Here is a 25912-nt window from a genome sequence, read left to right as displayed (position 1 = left end):
GTACACTCGATCATCGTGACATAAATAAACTGGAATGCTTCCATCAGCAGAATCCATCATGAACATCAAATGGGCAACAGTTCTTGACAAGGCGCATATGAACAGCGTAGAAGCCTTCATTACATATCGACTTAGATGGTTTGGTCATATCCAGCGTATGAATGATAGCAGACTGCCTAAACAATTTCTCTTCGGTGAGATTGGTCATAGCAAAAGACCTCAACGTGCTCCTTTGAAACGTTATAAAGACCAGCTTAAGAAGACTATGAATAGCACCAACATAAATGCGTACACCTGGGCAACAACTGAACAAAACCTTGTTCTCTGGCGCAAAGCTACTGCAGAAGGTGTCGCACTGTTTGAGGAGGCACATCACGGACAAGAAATTGAAACACATGACATGCGGAAACTACGTCATATCCATCCGCGTCCTCCACCCACCTTTAGATGTGACTTGTGTGGCCGCATGTTTCATGCGAAGATTTTCTTGATCAGTCTTCAGCGACATCTCCACAGAGCCAACTGACTTTAAGAAGAATTGCAGGAGAAAAACGTATTCTCAGAAATGAGTAGCGGCCACCGCCACGGACCGTATAACACTCACGTGTGTACAAGTGTCATCACAAGTCGTTCTGATGAATGAATCAAAAGCAGCAACAACACAGGCAAAATTTGTAACCTTGTATGTGAGATCAAAATCAGAACACCCTGAAGAATTCGTAGATTCCCATGTTGAGTGCATTTACAGTGGTTGCATTAGGTGGTTGAAGTTTGTGCAGAGATATTTTCTTTGAATAATTTTCTTAAAATAGTAAAAATTTGCACTTGAAGATAACATTGTTAATCCATTGTACTTAGAAATATGTTCTCCAGCAATCTTAGAGCATCAATCAGCTTAGCACAGTTCAAATCTCTGTCTTTGATCTTGGCTCTCATGCTCCTGCAGACAACAGCACTATCTATAGCAGGCAGCTGTTTCTCCTTGATACAAGTTATGTAACACGTCTATGAAAGATGCTAAAAATCTCTAGTATTGCACCAGTGTATAGGCAAAAAATTCACAGTGATCTACAAAATGTAAAATAAAACTGGAAAACCAGCATAAAAATAAGTTTTTATAGGTGTAATCAGGGCAAGCTATGTGGAAACTAAGTCTTTCAGCCCAATTAATTTTTGAAAAGGTCACTATTGAAAGGTTGCATTAGCTGTTTCCTGTACACACTACGTACGAACTTTGGAATTTGATCCTTCGCTTTAATTACTCTATCATCAGTGTCACCATCTCTGACAACAGAGTTCAGCACAGAAAAGATTGCTGGGCAACAGCTACTTTCTTCGGCAGCAGGTCTTCTGTTCCGTCTTCCTGTTCTTCATTTTCTGCAGCAGTAACTTCTAACATTAGCTGATCCTCAGGTTGCCTGGAATCTGTTGGCATTGGTGGCTCTTTATGCTCTGACATCATTTTGAACTTGTCCAGTTTGACATACTCTTGCAAATTTGCTTCAACCACAGATATTTTGTTCAGTTGGAACTCTTTGTCATCATCGACATTAGTTACACTCATGTCTTGGGCATTTCCACATTTTACAACAGTTCCTGATGACTGAAGAAGAAATAGCATCCCATACGACAGCAGTTCTGCGAATAGCATCCGTAATATTCCATTTTCTTATTTCTCTTCATGGAATATTTCTTGAGATTACTGGCAGAAAGAAATATACCAGATGTTTCTTGTACAGAAATGGTGCTTTGGTCAGGAGGCAGAAGGTAGCTAGTCATATTTGTGGATAGATGAAAAACGTGCACATTGTTTAAAGTCAGGTTGTGTTGATGTGCGGTAAACTGGTCTAATGGAAGAAGAGTTTCTCTGTTTTGGCAGGCCATTTTCCTTTCCAAACAAATCAATTAGTCTAAATAATTTGCCTGTTACTTGCGCATTTTTGATGCCCTGTAAATGCAAACTCCACAAATTTTATAATCACAAGTGAAGTTTATTTTTTGCTTCCATCAGAATGCAGCACAGTAGGACAGTAATCCTATATGTATAAGACTTCCCACTGTGATGCTTATTCCCTTTAAAAGCAAAGGTCCTTGTAAGTTCTGCATTGAAGAATAATGCAGTTCTACCCATTTTGGAAACATTCTTCGCTGCACGAGTTTGATATGTACTCTGTTTTCCCGCCATAACTCAGTATCTACTATACTAACAGATTCCACTTGCCCATGCACAGCTTGTCACATTATATTACACCACTCTTTGAATCTCTGGAACCCTCCATTCGAATAATGAATTTCTAGCTCCAGCCTCAGTGTCAACTCAGGGCCATCCTATGGGTGAGGCAAGTGGGGCGATCACCTCAGACCCTGCACCATGCAAGGAAATGTTATGTCCTTTCAGGAAATGTGTACTGTTTCTACTTCATTCTTGGAATTCGAGATGTTCAACTGTCATTTTGTAAGACTTTTTTTATGACTGTACACTACGAGCTTTATGTTGTGAAGTGCACTCGAAGCATAACGACAGCTACAATAACTCCATAGTGGAAATCCAACTTAACCTTTAGTATGCAGAACTCTGTTGTAAATTTCACATGGAAAAGATATGAATTTGTTGATTATTAAACTCTAAACCTGGAAGTTCTATATTCAACAAAATATAAAGCTGGGCATCGAAGTATTTCCATATGTCAAAGGAGTGATAATTTATTCTGTGTTATGACTGGTGTGGTTGAACAAGCCATACAGTTTCAGGTATGCTGATACTAATGTACTGTGCCGTCACAATTTGACCTCGATCAAACTTGAAGAGATCACCCACTTTTCCCATTCTGATGCCAGAGACACAACTAAGAGAAAACCTGTAAATGTGCTAATTAATTGGAACCCGACAATGACATACACATTTTTTTTGCACTGATTCAGCTAATACATACCTTTAAACTTTGCTAATAGCTAATATACATCATCCTTTCTGTTTTATAATTTTCTTTACATGATTTGGCCTAGATTCCACAAAGCTTTGAGCACATACTTTTAAGTTCATTGTTATGAAACCTCACTGTAACTAGAGACTCTTTCATGCGTACTTTTATGGATTAGTCAAGATTTTTGAGTCTTGTTTTGCAAATAGCCCACAATTTTCTATTGGATTAATGCCAGGGGAGTTCTCTAGCCACTCTGAAGTTAATGTTGTTGTCACTGAAGTTTCCAGATGATGATGATGAAATTTCTTCACTTTCTTCGATGCTGAAAAATTTCATCATCATCTGGAAACTTTATCTTTAACTCACCCACTGACTAATTCTATTTATAGGGCCTACACTCACCAAATTTAGTAGCTAACCCTCCTTTTGTCATGGAAGTATTCTCATGTAATGCTGCAATCGCACTATGCTTCCTGGGAGTTGTATCCATTGAAGACATACATATTACTAATTGCACAGGGAAACCTCAAAATTCCTCGAAAGTGACACACATCAAAATAAATCCATTTTTATCCTAAAACATTTGTTACATTAATTACCAATGAATAACAGTGTAAAGAATGCATAGAGTTCGGGATCTAAGAATAAGTAATGTGTTGTACACTGTTGCCAACCATTGGGAAAATTATGAGAAAAATCATCTAGTTCCCATTAATTTTGCACGATACTGTATACTATGTTGTAAGTGTGATGCGTACCTATCCACACTTTAGGCACGGTAAATGTTTCCCGGGTTGGGGTGGTTATATTGTAGTGGCTTATTGGTGTATTTCTCATCACAAACAGTAGATCTTGTAATAACGGCCTACCACTACCTTAAGTAGACTTTTTGTTTTCTTTTTGCAATGGCACATTCTAATACACTGAAAATCTCATGGTATTGTAATCAGAACGTTTTGTATTTTTCAGATTTATCAGAACCTTTTGTTTTATTGCACAGACTTAACCGATAGAAAATAAGGCAGTCCAGTCACCTCTTGACTTTCTGAACACATTTTCTTGTTATACAATTATTAAATGACTTAATCACTTTCAATCATACAACTTATGCCATGAATTCAAAACAAATGTTTTCACACCTGAGCGTCAGTATCTGTAAAAAATATATATATATAATAAATTGTCCTGACTGACTGATTCATCATCGCTGAGCCAAAACTACTGGACATAAAGGAATGAAATTTTGGGGATACATTCATACTACAACGTAGGTGCTCTCTAAGGGGGTGAAAAGGGGGGTGAATTTTTAAAATAATGATATCTGTATCTCAGAAACTTAAAAAGTTTACAGACGTAAAAATTGGTATTTGGAATCACTTTTAAAAATAAAGATACACATATTTTTTTGTTTTTGGAAAATCTCATTAAGGGGAGGTGAAAAAGGGGGGGAAAAGGGGTTGAACACCTTTTATGAGGAGACACATCTCAAAAACTGAACATGTTACAGACATAAAAATTGGTATTTGGAATCTCCTTTGAAAATAAATATGTATTTTTGTGTTTTTGGATAATCTGATGAATAGGGGGTGAACAGGAGTGACAAACCCTGTAAAAGTAAAGAATCATTAATATTTTATTTCAGAAAATCCACTTAAGGGGAACTGAAAAGGGGGGTGAATTTTTAAAATTAGCATATCTACAGTATATCTCAAAAGCTTAACATGCTGCTGACGTGAAAATTGGTATTTGGAATCTTTTTTAAAGATAAAGAAACTCATATTCTTTGGTTTTCGAAAAGAAAAAAAAAAAAACGCTTAATGGGGGGGGGGGGTGAAAGAATTGGAAAATTAGTTGGTTTATTTGTATGAGAATGTATATACACCAAAAAATTTCAAAATGTCACAAACGTGATAATAGGGATTTGGAATCTCCTTTAAAAATAAAGAAACACGCTTTGGGGGGGGGGGGGGGGGTGAAAATGGAGATGAATTCCTTTTACGAAGATACATATCTAAAAAACTGAAGATGTTACAGTCGTGATAATTGGTATTTGGAAGCTCTTTTAAAGAAACGGGTACTGTTTGATTTGGAAAATTCACTTGAGTGGAGAATATGAAAGGAAGTGAAAAAAATTGAATTCTTTTTCTGGAGAAACTTATATCTAAAAACTAAAGGTTACAGATGTGGAAACTGGTATTTGGAATCTCCTTTAAAAATAAAGACACATTTTTTGGGTGGGGGGAACCAACTTAATGGGCGGGGGTGAAGTGAAAAAGGAGTTGAATTCTTTTCATGAGGATACTTTTATCTCAAAAACTGAACATGTTACAGGCATGAAATGTTGTATTTGGAATTTTCTTTCAAAGTAAAGAAACACATAATCTTTTGTCTTTGGAAAATCCACTTTAGGGAGGTGAATTAATTGAAAAATTAGTTGAATTTTTTTGTATGAGGATACTTAAATCTCAAAAGCTAAAAATGTTGCGTACGTGAAAATTAGTATTTGGAATCTCCTTTAGAAATAAACACGCATTTTGTGGGAGGGGAATCAACTTAAAACTTAAAATGAGCTTACTCAAAATTTCCTTGAAATATGCATCTCTCGCTTAATTTGTTCAATTTGTTTATAATCGTCTTTTCTTTTCATTGTTAGACCATTAGATGGGACCATACCACAATATTCCATCATAAGATGGTGGATTAGTGTCATAAAAGTGTCATAAATTTAGAATAAATTTCAGTTTTTGAAAGAAATTGAAGTGTTGCGTTTTTCATGCCTCTATATAGGTTACCATATTTCTCCGAATCTAAGGCAACATTCTTTTTCTCAGAATTGCATGTGAAAAATCAAGGGTAGTCTTGCATTTGTGACCTAACTGTAATGAACACCACTGGCAGCTACCATGATAACCACGCTGCTTCACTTCACCCCCTGAGCATGCTGAAGACTCTACCTTCAACGTCCGTGTGTTTATTATACATCGCTAGTTGCGGCAGTCGATTGTACAGTGCTTCTGTGTAATGTCCCCTGATCTCGGATAATAGTGATGACAGAATGATATTCTACCAGCCACTACAAACAATTTTCTCAGATCTGCAGAATGGCATCAAAACATTAGGCCTACTCTCATAGGCTAATTGCAAGGTCGACCATAATGTACAATACTTCCGAGCCCCATCTGCACAGGAAATGTCATTCGAATTGGGATAGCAAGGATGCGGCCCTTAGAAAGGCCACGGCTAGTCGGTGACAGAGTTATAACATGTCTGCTGTACTTGACGCTTAGTAAAAGTAACCCCTTTATAGACAGCAGAAATATATTCGCGATAGATCGTTGTATTGTAGAGACATGTTGGACAAATATTGCTGGCAAATTTTCAAAAGGTTCTCATCTATATTATGATGCCAAATTTAAGTTAATGGTTATAAAACATGTACAAATTAAGAATAATTGTGCAGCCACAAGAAAATACGGCATACTAAAGCCAATGTTTGGCATTAGCATGAAGCCAGAGATAGCTTAAAAAATGCGTACTGTTAAAAAAATGCATTCGGTGGACTTCTATAAAGTGTCCTTGTTGCGGTCCTAAAGTATAAAAACTCACCGAAAAATTGAGTTTCATTTACCCCAGAAATTCTTTGTAAACCAGGTTTGTTGTATTACCTTTTGGGGCTAAGACGACTATGCAACATAGACCTGTACATGTGAGAAACAGTTCTCTCAAGTCGAAAAAATAAATACATGTTTAAAGGAGATTCCCAATACCTATTCCCACATATGTAACATCTTCAGTTTTTGAGATATACATAATTATCCCCATAAAAAGAATTCAACCCCTTGATCAGTCCTTTCCTCACCCCCACCCCAATTCAAGTGCATTTTCTGAAAACAAAAATAAATGTTTCTTTATTTTTAAAGGAGATTCCAAACGCCAATTTTCACGTCTGTAACATCTTCAGTTTTTAAGATATAAGTATCCTCATAAAAATAAATAAACTATTTTTCACTTCTTTTCACCCCTCGTTAAGTGCCTTCTCCGAAAACAAAGAGGTACACGTTCCTGTATTTTTAAAGGACTTTCCAAATACCAAGTTTCTTGTCTCTAACAGGTTAAGTTTTTGACATATAATGTAGATATACCAGTACTCATCTTAAAAATTCACCTGCTTTTCCAATTCTTTTCAGCCCCTTAACTGGATTTTCCAAAAACAAAAAAATACGCATTCCATTATTTTTAAAGGAGATTCCAAATACCAGTTTTCATGTCCATACGTCCGTGCCAGTGGTGTTCATTACAGTTAGGTCACAGATGCAAGACTACCCTTGATTTTTTACATGAAATTCTGAGAAAAAGAATGTTTCCTTGGATTAGGTGAAATACGGTAGACTATATCTATATATAGATATATACTATACTAGGAATTAACCGCTTGCGTGGATTTCAAAATTTGGGCATCAATCTTTGAATCCGTCTGTTGGCACGATGGATGAACGTTGTCAAAGTTATTGTTTGTTCGTTTTTGTTAGAAGTTGGGTTTGCTGCCACTTGTTGTAATGCTTATATAATGGGCACCTCTCAAACTTAATGTTGGATGATGGAAAATTTTTGCTTCTGGTTTGCAGAATGTAGTTTATTCAGATGTACCCTCGTCTCTTGTGTGGCTGACTTGTTTTGTTATGTTGAGCATCACGGTTGACAGTTGTAATTGTCTTTTTTGTTACTCTCTGCGGAAGGTCCATATCAAAAGATATAAGTTGCTTGCAGGCCTTACCTTCAGAACTTGAGTAAAATTATGAAAAACTAATGACCTAGTGCTACATTTGTTGATGCTTATTGTAACAGAGCTATCCGTGGAAGTCAGAGGTGAAAGAAGGTGCGGGCTGGAATGGGTCTAACTACAAGTCCGAAAGATGAATTTAAAATTTAAATAAAGGTTATATTTTCAATAGACAACAAGAGTTAACCAAAGTTTACATAGAATTTGAAAACTTAACAAGTCAACAATAAGCCAAAATCAGGTACAAAGAAATTACAAGTGTTAGGGGATTATTACAAGATCTGGGCTTCGAGCCCCAAGTATAATTTCTGAGCTCTCAGCTCACAACCACAAATTACTAAAGGGCAGAAAACCCCTAATTGCATGGAGCACATGCTCCCAACTTTTAACCTCAAGCCTCCCAGGGGCACCTTTCATACACAAGAAAGAGCTGACCCGCTCTCAAATTTTCAAGCCTATTTAAGAGGCCATAAACTGACTTTACACTAACTGCCCTCAAGGCACACATATAATGGCACAGGGGTACCTCGTACCCAATCTACTGGGCCTTCTCAGGAAGGAAAACAAAACGGGTTAAATAAATGGCCCAAAATACAAAATTGAATGGAGGCGATTACTTGCACTCCTACACTAAAGTTTTTTAAAACCTATGTGGCGCTAGGCCGATAATACAGGGGCTAATCCCAAGCTAGGGAGGTGACTCGTATGAGAAACATTAAGGAAGAGAAGAAACGGTTATGAAAACGTAGTCACCTCAATTACAAGATGAAGGGGAGCTCGAGAGGGTAAAGCACTCTCTATCCCCGCTTTACAGTAAAAGAGATTTGTAGTTTTTACATAGACTGAAAAGGAATTTACATTTTAAAGAGATGGGTTACATATTAAAGGTTTCGAACCCTCCCCGAGAGTTAGACTGCTGAGCTAGCAAGATATAAAGATGTTAAAAGGCCATTACCTTGATGAAGAACTGCTGTCTGAAGAACGAGGCGCTTCCTGCCCCCTGCTACATATTCCCACACGGAGTTAGATGTTATACGAGTGGCGCAGAGACAAGAAAATCAGCAGTTTTTATACCCTCGTGGAAAATTCGAGACCTTTCAGGAATGAGTAGACACACCCCCTCAATTTTTATTGGTAGACAAAGAATTACACATGGAAATTTGAAGAAAGCTATGATTGGAGGAAAATAAATTACAGAAATTACTGATTGGTTAAATTCAAAACAGGCGGAAAGAAAGGATTAATGTTGCCAATCCACAAACCACAGAACAAAATTTAGTAAAGACAAAACTTATGAATACAACATTTCTCCAAGAAGGTTCATTCCTTTACACCAGAGTGCGTTATCATAGTTTTTGGTAGAGACATCTGTCAGAGAATGTCCACACTTCTTGATAATTGAAAAACAAAAGCAAATCAAAAACACTCGGTGACATCTTCTGATCAACCGTTGAGTTAGTTCAGTTTTTAAAGTTCCGGGTTTCTCCAGTAGAGAAGTTTCAATTGGCGCAAGATTTGAACTTGCGTCGTAGAGGTGTACCGCCCGGTACACTTATTATCAAATTCCTCTCTGTTTGTCCAACAAGAGTGGCATGTGGATTGCACAATTTTGTCTATAATTACCTGAGATATAGCTGTTGGATGTTTCAAGAACAAGGGATATATTTTTAAGTAAGAACCATTTTGGTATAAAATATGAAGTATTAAATTATTTTGGGGGGGGGGTAATTTATATTTTACCAGATTCTGCATACAAAGAGCTATGTTTCCACATATTTTCCATTGTAATTTAAATTATGGTATTTGTCATAGCACATGAAAAGTCTGCTGCCTGTAAGAGAAGCTTTTCCGTAACCTTCATTCACTTCTTGACTGATAATGAAGCAATTATTGGCTGGAACCTCTTTAGGTGCTCAAAAGATATGGTAGCCACCAGGCTCAAGGTTAGTGCTGTAAGGGAAGATGATCCAATTGCAGCCAGCTGAAGGATTCTATTCTAACTTGTGTTTAAGCATTAATGTGGGGCCTTGGATTGTCACAGAGCAAACAAAACTGATAGGTAGTAGGTTGCAGCATTTATTCTGGATTGTGCATCAAAGTACCTTCAAGTTCTGCCAAGAAGCAGCTGTATTTGTTGTCCATTACAGCATGAAATCCTTCAACAAAACACTATCTGTTTCAAAATGTGATTCCCATACTCTTGAGTTGAGGATGTCTGTTTGAATTTCACTCTCCTAGGGTGCTTGATCGTCTTCAACATTTCAGTCTCACTTTACAATGCACACATTACTAACATGGCTAAAAATGGTGTGTGCAAGGGATACACAAAATCAGTGTGAATATACAAAATTACATTGGACTTTTCTCTCATCTTTTTAGCTATGATCGTCGCCATAAGACCTATCTGTGTCAGTGCGACGTAAAGCCCATAGCAAAAAAAAAATATTTTTAGCTATGTTTCCCAATATTTTCTATGTGTAGAATGAGGATATGGACAGTAAAAGTGATTCTTTGTGTGACATTGTGTGGTTGTAATGCTGGCATAGTTTGCTTCCCAGCAGTAGCTGCCATTTTTTTGCAGTTAATTTTTAAGAAGTGTAAGAACTTCTCTTAATAATAAATATGCATTACTTTGTATGTTCGTATGTATACTGTATGTAAAGAATTCCTTTATTGAAGATCCACTAATTAATTATGAAATGAGCAGGATGTGGTAAAGTGAACCTCTTAGAAGCATAGTTTTCTTGAATGAAATAATTATTCTGTTGCCTATGGATTTACTTCAAAAGTTTCTTTAGACTATCACTTCCAAGTGAGCTGTTTGTTAGTTAACCTATACTTTCATAGAATGCTGAAATTTAAGTATAATGAGATATAAGAACTGTTGCCAGAATAACATTCTTGGATTTTGTTGCATGGTAAATATTAGATTTCATATTTATGGGCAATAATGGATGGTATAACAAACGTTACATTGTCACAAACTTTTGAAATTTTTAAATATGCCTTTGTCATGATATGTATACTGTAATAACTTTCATAGTTGTAAGGAGTAACAGTTGGAGGTGCAGCTGTAAAGGGAATCATCATTGAGGAATTTGTAGACATTTAATCATAATTATACAAGATTCAGGCAGAAGGATATAGCAAGGAGTTTTTAGTTTATGTTAAAAGATATTACATATAAGGAGATTAGAATAGGTTTAACGTGCCTAAGAGATAGACAGCAAACAAGCTAAGAAATATTGGTAATTTTTATACATCAGAATTTAAGTTTTAAATAATGAAACCTTTTGCAAATACAGTCATTTTTTTAGTAACTAGGCTCCTGGTGGTGATCTGTCATATTTGAATGGGATTTCATGCTAGAACTTGCATCACATTTCTTGCCGTTTATAGGAAACTACTAAAGCAAAAGTCTTATTTTCAGTGTTGTAAAGAATTCTTCCTAGTCGTATGCTGAAACATGTTTCTAGAAGCAGTGTTCAATTTTTTTCCTATCTTGTCCCTTTTCAGCTTTGCATTTATGTCTTGAGTTTCATGTGCATCTTCTGGTGCACATGGTTTTGTATGACGACATGAGTATTGAATAAAATTAATGATTTACAGGACGAGTAATGGGAAAAGTACTGTAATTAATGCCATGCTACATGACAAGATCCTTCCCAGTGGTATAGGACATACCACAAACTGCTTCCTGCAAGTAGAAGGATCAGATAATGGTGAATCATATTTGATCACAGAAGATTCTTCTGAGAAACAGAATGTTAAAGTAAGTTAAAAATGCACTTATCACTCATGAACCTCCATTAATTTTTGCAATGTATATTGAAGTGGTGACTTGCTTTGTTTTAACGTGATATCTGTCTTTAAATCTGAAATGTATTTGTTAATTTATGCCCTGTAAACTATGGCTCAAGAATCATTTTAAAGCCCATGTCAACAAATATACTGTACATATTTCCTGTATTTCACAGAAACCACATGAGTGATGTGATAGTTCAGAGATAGGGGAGAAAGGGGCAAGTGAGTCATACGGGGCATGTGCATGCACCTCATCTAATTTTCAAAACTCAGGGATATTGCCCCGTGTGAGGCTGCAGAAAACTTAGATGTTACACGTATTTCTTAATTTTAATTGTTTTTTCTCTAAAAACCAAGATATATTTTTTATTCATAAAAATATTAAGCTAATTTTAGTATGGTAGTTTGAAAACTCAATGTATTATGTCTCTCAGGGTGATTTTGTAGCAAAGCTGACTGGCTATCATCTAAGATGAGCCAATTTATTTGAAACTGTAGAGCGAGACAAGCGAGTCCAGAAGAATGATGAAATGAATTCGCTTTCTCCACTCTCAACTGAATCAAATAATAGAAGTGAAGCTTCCACGGTGTGAAGAATTATTTAATTTAATTTCCGGGTTGAACCGTGTAGTACTTGTACGCATATCACGTACAGTTTGCCGACGTTTCGAATACATTGCAGTATTCTTTGTCAAGGCGACTGAAATACCCCTACTCGATCCGAGGTAAACAGTCTCCCAGGCAGAAATTACACTACTAGAGTGGCCTTGATCTTGGCCTTTTATATCCTAGCCTTTCTGGCTGACGTAAGCCCTGGCTGTCTCGCGAGACTTCTCGAAAGTATTTGTCACAGCCAGGTAGTGGGGGCTTGCCCGCGCTGTTATGTAATGGGGTTGCGGCCCGTGTGTTGATGTTGTGGTCTGTATGTCCTAAACTATGAATGATAGGCATCCAGGAATTACTGATTTTGTATCCTTCTTCTAAATTTATGTTGTTCGGATGTTTCTTGATTTCGATAGCCTCGCGGATTTTCCTTTCCAGATTCCAAGGGATAGCTGCTAGGATCTTGGTCTTGTCAAATTATATTCCGTGCCTAGTTTCGTAGGAATGCTTGGCTACTGCTGAAATATCTGTGTTTTGGTTCTTGGTGTGACGGATATGTTCTTTTAGGCGGGTGGAGATCAGACGTTGTTATGTAGGTGAGACAAAACGTCTGATCTCCACCCGCCTAAAAGAACATATCCGTCACACCAAGAACCAAAACACAGATATTTCAGCAGTAGCCAAGCATTCCTACGAAACTAGGCACGGAATATCATTTGACAAGACCAAGATCCTAGCAGCTATCCCTTGGAATCTGGAAAGGAAAATCCGCGAGGCTATCGAAATCAAGAAACATCCGAACAACATAAATTTAGAAGAAGGATACAAAATCAGTAATTCCTGGATGCCTATCATTCATAGTTTAAGACATACAGACCACAACATAAACACACGGGCCGCAACCCCATTACATAACAGCGCGGGCAAGCCCCCACTACCTGGCTGTGACAGATACTTTCGAGAAGTCTCGCGAGACAGCCAGGGCTTACGTCAGCCAGAAAAGCTAGGATATAAAAGGCCAAGATCAAGGCCACTCTAGTAGTGTAATTTCTGCCTGGGAGACTGTTTACCTCGGATCGAGTAGGGGTATTTCAGTCGCCTTGACAAAGAATACTGCACTGTTTACCTCGGATCGAGTAGGGGTATTTCAGTCGCCTTGACAAAGAATACTGCAATGTATTCGAAACGTCGGCAAACTGTACGTGATATGCGTACAAGTACTACACGGTTCAACCCGGAAATTAAATTAAATGAATCAAATAATACTTTGAAAAAATATTCTAATATCCGAATTATAACGCTGGGATAGTGTTGTTCACCATTTTCTGCATCTTCTTTGCAGTAATGGTTAGGAATTATATAAAGAAGACAGATAGTGGAAAATCTGGCATTAAATATATTATACTGCAAACTACATTACTTTCCCGATTTAGTCAAGGCATTAAAAATAGAGTGGTAAATATGGGAAGATTTGAACAAGTTTTCACTTTAAGGATGGAGGAGGAATTGAGAGATCATTTGATTTTATTAGAAAAGCTGTTCTATGGTTTGTCATCTTCTGATCTGAGAAGGCTAGCATTAGAGTTTGCTTAAAGAAATGGAGTTATTCATCCTTTCAACAAGAACAAGAGGATGGCAAGTAAAGATTGACTTCAGGCATTTCTGAAAAGGTGTGGGAATCTTTCAATTTGGCAGCCTGAGGCTACTAGTATGGCAAGAGCTGTTGGTTTCTCTAAAGAGCCTGTGAGTCACTTCTTTAGTTTGTTAGTAGAAGTTACTAACATATTTGCATTTACAGCAGACAGAATTTTCAATTACGACGAGTGTGGAATTTCTACTGTGCAGAAGCCAGCAAAGATAATGGTGAAGAAGGGACGGAAACAAGTAGCGCGAGTGATCATTCTGGAGCGAGAGAAGAATATAACCCTTCTTGCTCGTGTGAGTGTGTTCGGATGTTTATCCTGTCATTTCTTATATCCCAAGAGTCAGAATGAGCCTCCAACTATTAACGGGCTCGCTTCCTGGTACCATTGTGTACGCTAATCCATCTGGGTGGATGGATTCAAATTTATTTGTTAAGTTTGTTTGCACGTTATAGGCTGCGCACATCCTAGTATTGAGAAGCCCATACTTCTTGACAGGCATTGTAGTCATAAGTCCATTAAAGCCATAGAACTTGCAAGGAAATTGGGCATCGTAATGCTCACATTGTCACTTCACACAACCCATAGGTTGAAGGTGCTTGACATTTCTGTGTTTGGGTCATTCAAGGCTTATATGGCTCAAGAAATGGACTTGTGGTTGACATACAACCAAGGATACGCTGACAGATAATGAACTCGGACCCATTGTGAAGTCAGCATTTATCAGCGTCTGCACTCCCAAGAATATTATTTCTGGTTTCCAGAAAACCGGTATAGTTCCCTGGAATCCAAATATATTTGAGGGAAGTAACATTGGGGCAGCAAAGGCTCTCACAAGTGCTCCAATAATGTCAGATAGCAATCAACAGGTTGGCAAGGTAAAGGAAGTAGGGAAAGTAGTCGTTGCACCAGTCCCTCTTTTTTTTTCAGCTAGGGATTTCAAGGTCAGAAAATGAGCAGCAGGCAGAGGGTTTGGCAGGGAACAATTCACCAGCTGTTTGTACGTTTCTGTTTCACAACTATCTCCTGTGCTGAAGCAAACAGAAAATGGTGGAGAGAGACAGATCTGTGAAAAGAGAAAAATCAGAAATTCTAACGAGATCCCTGTATGAAATGAAATTAAAGGAGAAACTTCAGAGCAGGACAAGCAAACATCCTCAGTACTCTGCCCCAAAGAGCAAAACTGTTGAAAAATCCTTCACCAGCCTTTTCAAAGAGTGACGAGGATAATACCATGTGCATCTATTGCTCCAAATGCTATGCAGGCACTTACATGGAGGAGTGGATCCATTCTATTAACTACAAATAGTGTATGTAAGAGGAATGCACAAACAATGAACCCGAAAATAATGAATTTCTGTGTGGCTCTTGTCGTTAGATACCTAGAGTAGTTTCTTGAGGAGATCACAGGAACAAACCTTGGATTTTATCATATACTAGCTGATATACCCGTGCTTCGCTACGGGATTCTCAGAAAGACTGACCTGGTGGTTTTCCTAACTGAATTCAACATAGGTCATTACAAAAACATCAGTAGGAATGTAGCGATTGAAAGCAATGTTATCATATAAAATACTCGATCAAATGAAAAACCGCACACTTTCAAGGAACAGTACTACGGTGCCGATCTAACAGTCCAAAATTCCAGAACTGGAACAACCAGGTAGCAGACTGCCATGAACACTCCTCTGCCATTATTCCATTAAATATGCACACTACTCATTCCAATCAGTGCCTCAGAGTAGGGATTGAATAGCTCGAATGCTATGATGAACCAGTGTGTTACGTTCCTGCAGTATCAGAAAATGTATGAACCAGAGGAGTGGCATGAAGAAAGTTTTCCAACTCCCTAGCTATTTCCCGCCAATGTTCACTCAGGCTGTTATACTCGGTACGCAGTAGTAATCCCATCTATCGGAGTTGAGCGGCACGAAGAACATCACAACAAACAATGGTCAATGTAAAGTTATTGTTCATCAGTGTTAAGCGCTTTGGATATTGTAGGCCTTCTGAAATACCACTCTTATCATAGTCGGTACAGTAAAACTGAATGAAACATAAATGATCGGAAATTGTATTGTCTATAACTTTTGTTATGTAGTACTTTCCGATAGCACCAATAACATAGATACCGGTATTTAAAAATTAAATTTCAGGCGCCTTCCCCTAAACTACCTTTTCATCTCGGGATAATAAAATTATTTACAGCTTAGGCTGTAGTTTCTTATTCTCCGACTCTATATAGCGGTTTTCATTAAATTCTGTTAACCCATTTTCTCGTGGCTTGGCGTTGATATGGACTTAGCAACAAAAATACAAATTCATTAATATCTGTGTTATCAGAGTCGGTACGGTAAAAATGTATAAGACATAAATGATTGGAAATTGAATTCTATTTAACTTTAGTTATATAGTATTTATCGATAGGACTGCTAATAATATAAATATTCGATAATTAAATTTAAGGCCTTCCCCTAAACTACCATTTCACTCAGCGTGAATAAAATGATTTATAGCCTAGATTGTAGCGGCTCATCCCCCGACTTTACATACCGATTTCCATTAAATTATATTCAGCCGTTTTCTCGTGATGCGTGTACATACATACATACATACATACATACATACATACATACATACATACATACAGACAGACAGACAGACAGACAGACAGAAATTACGGAAAAGTAAAAAGTACATTTTCTTGTTACTATGGACATGACCGATACAGAAATACCATTCTTTTCACATTCTGAGCAATGTACAGACAAAACTCTTATTTTATATATATAGATTTGCCTAGAGGAATGTTTTCTTTAACACCAAGTATTTTAGTCGTTAGTTGTAATATTCTTTATTTTATTGTGAAGTCAGCTGGGGCATATGGAGCATGACTTTACAACGTGAGCAAGGGATTTTAAAGTTTTTCCTGCCTGGCAGCGATAATGAATTTAATTAAAAACCTGAAATAATTTTCAGTCTACAATACTATACGTACTTTTCAAATACATAAGAGTTCAATTTTCTTTACATTTGACATATTAACGAAATAAAAATGAAAATCAAGTCCAGTGGGCCAAGTTGCCCCCAGATAATGGGGTAACTGGACCATTGGGGGATCTTGACTTCTTATATGCTATTGCATTTTGAAATGGGTCATTTGGGCCTGTAGGCACAGATTTGAGCTTTGTGAAAAAAATAAATAAATCCTTATCAATACAAAAATGATAAAAAACCAGTTACTTTAAAATTACTAATGGTTACACAAAACAAAATCATCTCTCTAATGTTTATAAGATTTCTTATTTAACTAAATACAACTTGACCGAACTTAAACACAGTTTCAGTTTAATAAATCTGGTCATCAGAGGTGAACTATCGTAAGTGAAATGTCACTAACTTCACGGGAGAGCAGAAAGAAGCTGCTGAGATGCATATTTTGTTCCCTTTAAGGCAGGTCGAATCGACAGTTCTGACCACAGTATACTATCGTAAGAGCCATACGATAAGGAGTGTGATGGATGGCATAAGGTTGAACTATTGTATGATCACTTACCATTCTTTACCCAGAAATGTTTGTCAAGTCACTTAGGTCAGTTGTGAAACTAATAATGCCCTTAAAGCTAGCCAAGCTGTTCTTTAGGGGCTTTGACAACTTTTTTACTACATCCTTCTTTCAAACATATTTGCGCTTACTTTTCGCACCTATGGCCCCAAAAACTTTAGTTTTTAATGGGTTATTACAAAAACGATGTTTCATCACGGTTATAGATTATTTCTGGTTTTCTGTTAAGATTCAGGTCTGTCACTGTTTTATCTAAAACTTCAAGAAAGTTGCACACAATCCATGGTTTGACTTGGTCACATCTTATGTCTTCAGTGCTTAGTGCTTTCTTGATTTACAAGCGATGCCTAGCTTCAGAAGATATAAACCGGTATACTCCAGGCCACTGGTCTTTAAACCTACATTTGTTGTAGTTTTTGACACCCTGTTGGTGGGGGACACAAAGAATACACCCAAGATATCCCGTGCATGTTGTAAGGGGCGACCAAGATATGATCAAATTAGAAGTACGAGACTACTTGTAATTAGTACCATTACGCGGGGAACACCATGGGTCACCTTTACTTGCGAGTAGTATCACTATTACAAACCATTATTCTCGTCATTGTTACATATTGAAAACAGCCATATCACTAAGTTTACACAAGGAGTACATTACATGTTGTTCAAGTTTTTTACAAAAAGGATCCATTTCAGAGTCAGACATGAATTATTTTTAAGGCATAATGTGACGCAAAATTCTTTTAGACGAACGTGTTAATTTAATGGTTTTTAGTATGTGTACATATGTTTTGTCTAATATCATTGTAATGCAAATATAATTCGTCCACAGTGTCAATACTATTTGAGATTGTCAATACAATTTATGTAAATTTAATAAGGTCTTCAGACCAAGTTTCGTTTTTAGGTTTAAATAAGGCTGTGGGGCAAAACATGTACCTTAAAAATCTGGTAGTTTCTATGTTCATTTGACCATGCAACAGTGGAATGAATTGTATTGAATAGGTAGTGTAATAAAGTACTCCTTGTGTTTAGTATCACTATGTTAGGTACACAATAGGTTTGTGATTAGTAGCAAGAGAGTGTGAATCAGGATGGGATTTACAGTAGTCTTGATTAGTACCACTACATGCGGGAACACCACGGGCTTACGTTGCCTGTAATTAGTGCCATTATGTTAGTAACACCACGGGTCTGGGCGTTGCTTGTGATTAGTACCACTATACGAGAGACACCGTGGGTCTGCGGTGCCTATGATTAGTACCCACTATGTGAGGAACACCACAGGATAGTACGAGTCCCTGTGATTAGTACACCTATGTGAGGAACACCATAGGTCTGCGTTGCATGCGCGTTTTACGTTACCTGTGAATAGTACCATAATGTGTGGAATACCGCGAGTCTATGCTACTTGACAAATACTTTGGTTCTATTTTACTAGTGATAGGTACCATTATGAGGGGCTGATGACCTGGATTTTGGACCCCTTTAACCAACAAGCACCATCGATTCAGGATTGTGCTTTAGAATTAGTCCCTTGGTCAGTGATACTATTGTTTTATGCTAGTTTCTGGGAATGGGGGGGGGGGGGGGCATTGCGGGTCGGATCCACTGATTGTTTTAAATTCATATTCACCCATTCATTCTTCATCATGTTTCGAATTCTGGTCAGTGGATGATTTTTTACTTTTAAATTGTCATTACATTTCATCTCATTTCGTACCATTAGGGGCCGATGACCTAGATGTTAGGCCCCTGTAAACAACAAGCATCATCATCATCATCATCATCATCATCATCATGTTGTTTTGTCTGATATGATGTTGAACTAGTATACATCCAAAACTTCATGTCTTGATAAACCAAACCCAATTTTTTTTTTTTTTTTTTTTTTTTTCATTACTTTTAAGCATTCCACAGTTTCTTCCTCTTCATCAGATGGGTAGGATTGAGCACCCCCACCCTTACCTTCTTTTGAAGTGTATCCTTTGCCATGTGTGCCCAAAATGCAATGTTTTAGTGTGAATCATGGGACATTATTTAGTATTAAAAACTTCATTTTTTGTCCGTATTGACTCAAGATTTTACAATGCTTAGTAAAGCTAAAGGTTCCACCTATTCAATACGTTATCGTAATGGTCTATTTAGAACATCACACATTTATTTAACTTATCATAAAATACATCTTTGGGACCGGTTTCGGCAATCCACTATGCCATCATCAGCCATTGAGTTTTTTTTATAGCAAGGAACATTCAAAAATTTAAAAATATGCAATAGCAAGTCCTATTCTTACATGAAAAACATTAAAAATATAGCTAAATAGCATAGGCCCATTGTACTATACAAATAACATGTCTTTTTTGAAAAATACAATATTATTTAGTGCATCTAAAATTATTTTTTATATATAATTGGCAAAGTCTATGATTTGGTATACCTTATGTACAATAGAATCATGTAAAATTGATAAAAGAATCTACTTTTTGCCATTTAACCCGTTTTTAAACCAACAAGTCCTATTTTACATGGAAAATATTAAAACTTGGCTAGTTAGTATTAACCCTTTTTTTATGTTATACAAGTAACATGTTTTGTTAAAAAATATAGTATCTTTTGGTGCGTCTAGAATTGTTTTTTAGGTGCTTAAAAAGACTATGGTTTGATATAGTTGATACACAGGAAATTTTCTATAAAATTGATGAATGTTTCTATAAAAACCTCTGTCATTTTTTAACACAGTTTCTTAGTTCCTCATAATATGCGACTTGTACTGTTTTAGATAATAAATACAGGTTCTTCTTCCTTAAAACTTATTGACACAACAGTCTGTTTGACTATGTAAGTTCTGATGTGTTTTTTTCTTGTTTGAGTATTTGAACCTTGCTTCTAGTATTTTCCAATGTAAATAACTGTGTGGCTGAGGCCGAAACTATGGTTAAGATCTTGAATATTATTTTATGTGCCAGATGGAAATGGGCCGTAAATAGTGTTAATCTCGAACCAGTACGGACCTCAGGTTGAATGTAACAGCGTGCAGAGAGAGTGAATCAGCAGTTGTTCCTCACTCTCTCTGCACGCTGTTACATTCAACCTGAGGTCCGTACTGGTTCGAGATTAACACTATTTACGGCCCATTTCCATCTGGCACATAAAATAATATTCAAGATCTTAACCATAGTTTCGGCCTCAGCCACACAGTTATTTACATTGGAAAATACTAGAAGCAAGGTTCAAATACTCAAACAAGAAAAAAACACATCAGAACTTACATAGTCAAACAGACTGTTGTGTCAATAAGTTTTAAGGAAGAAGAACCTGTATTTATTATCTAAAACAGTACAAGTCGCATATTATGAGGAACTAAGAAACTGTGTTAAAAAATGACAGAGGTTTTTATAGAAACATTCATCAATTTTATAGAAAATTTCCTGTGTATCAACTATATCAAACCATAGTCTTTTTAAGCACCTAAAAAACAATTCTAGACGCACCAAAAGATACTATATTTTTTAACAAAACATGTTACTTGTATAACATAAAAAAAGGGTTAATACTAACTAGCCAAGTTTTAATATTTTCCATGTAAAATAGGACTTGTTGTTTTAAAAACTGGTTAAATGGCAAAAAGTAGATTCTTTTATCAATTTTACATGATTCTATTGTACATAAGGTATACCAAATCATAGACTTTGCCAATTATATATAAAAAATAATTTTAGATGCACTAAATAATATTGTATTTTTCAAAAAAGACATGTTATTTGTATAGTACAATGGGCCTATGCTATTTAGCTATATTTTTAATGTTTTTCATGTAAGAATAGGACTTGCTATTGCATATTTTTAAATTTTTGAATGTTCCTTGCTATAAAAAAACTCAATGGCTGATGATGGCATAGTGGATTGCCGAAACCGGTCCCAAAGATGTATTTTATGATAAGTTAAATAAATATGTGATGTTCTAAATAGACCATTACGATAACGTATTGAATAGGTGGAACCTTTAGCTTTACTAAGCATTGTAAAATCATGGGACATTGCAAATTGCTGCTGTTCCACGGGTGGTCCTATTTCCATTCTTCACATCTGTTGTAATCAAGCTAGCGAAGTGAGAGGTCGTATTGAGTGAGAGTGCTGAGCTAGGAATTTGGATATTGCTGTTCAGCAGTATTGGGTGACTAAGTCAATGGCACAGATGTGTGAAGTGTGAGCATGCAGCATCTGTAAAGAATTGTAACATTGGATATGTTGTTGTTTAAGTCATCAGTCCATAGACTGGTTTGATGCAACTCTCCATGCCACCCTATCATGTGCTAACCTTTTCATTTCTACGTAACTATTGCATCCTACATCTGCTCTAATCTGCTTATCATATTCATACCTTGGTCTACCCCTACCGTTCTTACCACCTACACTTCCTTCGAAAACCAACTGAACAACTCCTGGGTGTCTTAAGATGTGTCCTATCATTCTATCTCTTGTTCTCGTCAAATTTAGCCAAATCGATCTCCTCTCACCAATTTGATTCAGTGTCTCTTCATTTGTGATTCGATCTATCCATTTCACCTTCAGCATTCTTCTGTAACACCACATTTCCAAAGCTTCTATTCTCTTTCTTTCTGAGCTAGTTATCGTCCATGTTTCACTTCCATACAATGCCAAGCTCCACACGAAAGTATTCAAAAACATCTTTCTAATTCCGATATCAATGTTTGAAGTGAGCAAATTTCTTTTCTTAAGAAAGCCCTTCCTTGTGCTAGTCTTCACTTTATGCCCTCCTTACTTCTGCCATCATTAGTTATTTTACTATCCAAGTAACAATATTTATCTATTTGGTTTAAGACTTCATTTCCTAATCTAATATTTCCTGCATCACCTGCCTTCGTTCGACTGCACTCCATTACTTTTGTTTTGGACTTATTTATTTTCATCTTGTACTCCTTACCCAAGACTTCATCCATACCATTCAGCAACTTCTCGAGATCTTCTGCAGTCTCAGATAAAATAACAATATCATCGGCAAATCTCAAGGTTTTGATTTCCTCTCCTTGGACTGTGATTCCCTTTCCAAATTTCTCTTTGATTTCCTTTACTGCCTGTTCTATGTAAACATTGAAAAGGAGAGGGGACAAACTGCAGCCTTGCCTCACTCCTTTCTGGATTGCTGCTTCTTTTTCAAAGCCCTCGATTCTTATCACTGCAGATTGATTTTTATACAGATTGTAGATAATTCTTCGTTCTCGGTATCTGATCCCTATCATCTTCGGAATCATATATAGCTTGGTCCAATCAACATTATCGAATGCCTTTTCTAGATCTACGAACGCCATGTACGTGGGCTTGTCCTTCTTGATTCGATCCTCTAAGATCAGACGTAAAGTCAGGATTGCTTCACGTGTTCCTACATTTCTTCTGAAGCCAAATTGATCTTCTCCCAACTCAGCTTCAACTTGTTTTTCCATTCTTCTGTAAATAATACGTGTTAAAATTTTACAGCCATGAGATACTAAACTAATGGTGCGGTAGTTTTCACACCTGTCAGCACCAGCTTTCTTGGGAATAGGTATAACAACATTCTGCCGAAAATCGGATGGGACTTCTCCTGTCTCATACATCTTGCACACTAAATGTCAGTAATTCAGAGGGAATGTCATAAATTCCAGGTGCCTTGTTCTTATTTAGGTCACTCACAGCTCTGTCAAACTCTGACCTCAAAATTGGGTCTCCCATTTCATCAGCATCAACAGCCTCTTCATGTTCCAGAACAAAATTATCTACATCTTTACCTTGATACAACTGTTGGATATGCTCCAGCCATCTTTCTGCTTTGTCTTCATTCCCTAGAAGTGGCTTTCCATCTGAGCTCTTAATATTCATACACCTAGATTTCCTTTCTCCAAAGGTTTTCTTGATTTTCCTGTGTGCAGCATCTACCTTTCCCAGGACCATACAGCCTTCGACATCCTTGCACTTCTCCTTCAGCCATTCTTCCGTAGCTACCTTGCACTTTCTATCCACTTGATTCTTTAGTCGCCTGTATTCTTTTCTGCCCTCTTCATTTCTAGCATTCTTGTATTTTTGTCATTCATCAATCAGGTCTAGTATCTCCTGAGTTATCCACTGATTCTTAGTTGATCTTTTCTTCCTTCCTAACATTTCTTCAGCAGCCCTACTGACTTCATTTTTCATGACTCTCCACTCTTCCTCTATAGTGTTTCTTTCAGCCTTTTCATTTAGTCCCTGTGCAACATGTTCCTTGAAACAATCCCTCACACTCTTTTCTTTCAACTTGTCTAGATCCCATCTTTTTGCATTCTTCCCTTTCTTCAATTTCTTCAACTTCAGATGGCATTTCATGACCAACAAGTTGTGGTCAGAGTCCACGTCTGCTCCTGGGAAAGTTTTGCAATCCAACACCTGGTTTCTGAATCTCTGCCTAATCATAATGAAGTCTATTTGATACCTTCCTGTGTCTCCGGGTCTCGTCCATGTATACAGCCGTCGTTTGTGGTGTTTGAACCAAGTATTGGCAAAGACTAAATTATGATCAGTGCAGAATTCAACCAGCCGACTTCCTCTTTCGTTCCTTTGTCCCAATCCAAATTCTCCTACTGTACTACCTTCTCTTCCTTGGCCTACCACTGCATTCCAGTCTCCCATCACAATTAGATTCTCGTCACCTTTTACATATTGTATTAAATCTTCTATCTCCTCATATATTCTTTCGATTTCATCATCCGCTGGACTAGTAGGCATATAGACCTGCACTATTGTGGTGGGCATAGGTTTGGTGTCTATCTTGACGACAATAATTCTTTCAATATGTTGGTCGTAGTAGCTTGCCCGCTGCCCTATTTTCTTATTCGTTATTAAACCAACTCCTGCATTTCCCCTGTTTGATTTTTTGTTGATAATTTGGTAGTCGCCTGACCAAAAATCTTGTTCTTCCTGCCAACGTACTTCACGTATACCAACTTTCTCTAACCTACCACAACGATTCAAACTTCTAACATTCCACGCTCCGACTCGCAGAATGTCAGTATCCATCTTCCTGATGGTCGCCCCCTCTCGTGTAGTCCCCACCTGGAGATCCAAATGGGGGACTAGTTTACCTCCGGAATATTTTACCCGGGAGGAAGCCATCATCAGTACATCATTCATACAGAGAGAGCTGCATGTCCTCGGAAGGTAGTTACGGCTGTAGTTTCCCGTTGCTTTCAGCCGTGTAGCAGTATCAACACAGCTAAGCCACGTTGAATATTATTACAAGGCCATATCAGTCAATCATCTAGACTGCCGCCCTTGCAACTACCGAAAGGCTGCTACCCCCCTTTTGATGAACCGTTCTTTAGTCTGGTCTCTCAACAGATACCCATCCGCTATGGTTGCACCTGCAGCTTGGCTATATGTATCATTGGGACACGCAAGCTTCCCCACTGTGGCAAGGTCACATGGTTCGCAGAGGAGGAACATTGGATATAGTTATAAATAAATTTGCCAAAATAATGACTGGGTTACCAAACTGTACTGCAAACAATGGAGTGAGAATGATGTGTGAAGGGATGATTATACAAGCCGATATTGTTAAAAAAGAACCAAACCCCATGGTGCAACAGCCCTGAAGGGCCATGGCCTACCAAGCGACTGCTGCTCAGCCCGATGGCCTACAGATTGCAAGGTGTTGTGTAGTCAGCACAACAGATCATCTCGGGCGTTATTCTTGGCTTTCTAGACCGTGGCCACTATCTCATCATCAGATATCTCCTCGGTTGTAATCACGTAGGCTGATTCAACCTCAAACCAGCCCTCAGATGCAGGTAAAAATCCTTGACCTGGCCAGGAATCTAACCCGTGGCCTCCGGGTAAGAGGCAGGCATGCTACCCCTACACCGGGGGGCCGGCTAGATGTTGTTTAAGGAATAATCAAATATTGGTTGAGCCAAAAGATGGGGGCGCGGGGTGAAATTCGAAGGATAACCTACCAGTTCCAAATGCAACATCAAAATGAGGGTTACTGGGTGGGTGGGGCGAAGAAAGTACTGGGTGACATAGGAATGGGAAACTGTTGGGAAATAATTGATCAAAGGATGGTACGTGATTGCGTTAAACCCTGGTCCAAAGGGTGACACTTGTTGAATTTTGTAAAGTAAGTAAAAATATGACGGTAAGGAATGAAATGCTAATAAAATGGGAAATGAGAGGGATAATTTGGTGACTGATGGGAGTCTGTGTCTGTCTGTCTGTCTGTCTGTCTGTCTGTCTGTCTGTCTGTCTGTCTGTCTGTCTGTCTGTCTGTCTGTCTGTCTGTCTGTCTGTCTGTCTGTCTGTCTGTCTGTTACGTCATCAGCCCAGAGGCTGGTTGGATCCTCAAATAGCACCACCAAAGGCTATGCAGTTACAGGAAAACCACAAAAACAAATGGCAGAGCCCAAATGAGGCATACTAGGCAAGATGAGGAGTGAGGTAATTTGCCATTGCTTTCCTCACTGGAACAGAAAGTGCTACTGCAGCACGACTGATCCTGTCATAAATCTGACCTTTCATAACGCTCAGACACTAGTCGTGCTCCAAATGTCATTACTCAGCCACA

At 37.7% G+C, this 25912-nt stretch overlaps 1 protein-coding gene across 7 annotated transcripts in view; it reads left to right on the top strand.

Annotated features, from left to right (window-relative positions):
- Positions 1 to 25912, top strand: part of Marf (Mitochondrial assembly regulatory factor) — a 601407-nt gene that overhangs the window by 141412 nt on the left and 434083 nt on the right. For all 7 annotated transcript variants that reach the window (XM_067141663.2, XM_067141660.2, XM_067141658.2 and 4 more), the window contains one exon: positions 11314 to 11476. In XM_067141663.2, the coding sequence (XP_066997764.2) occupies positions 11314 to 11476 (163 nt within the window). The remainder of the gene's footprint in view (positions 1 to 11313; positions 11477 to 25912) is intronic.

Source organism: Anabrus simplex, chromosome 2, assembly GCF_040414725.1.
Source record: "Anabrus simplex isolate iqAnaSimp1 chromosome 2, ASM4041472v1, whole genome shotgun sequence".
Taxonomy (NCBI): Eukaryota; Metazoa; Arthropoda; class Insecta; order Orthoptera; family Tettigoniidae; genus Anabrus; species Anabrus simplex.
This window is presented reverse-complemented; position numbering and strand designations above follow the sequence as displayed.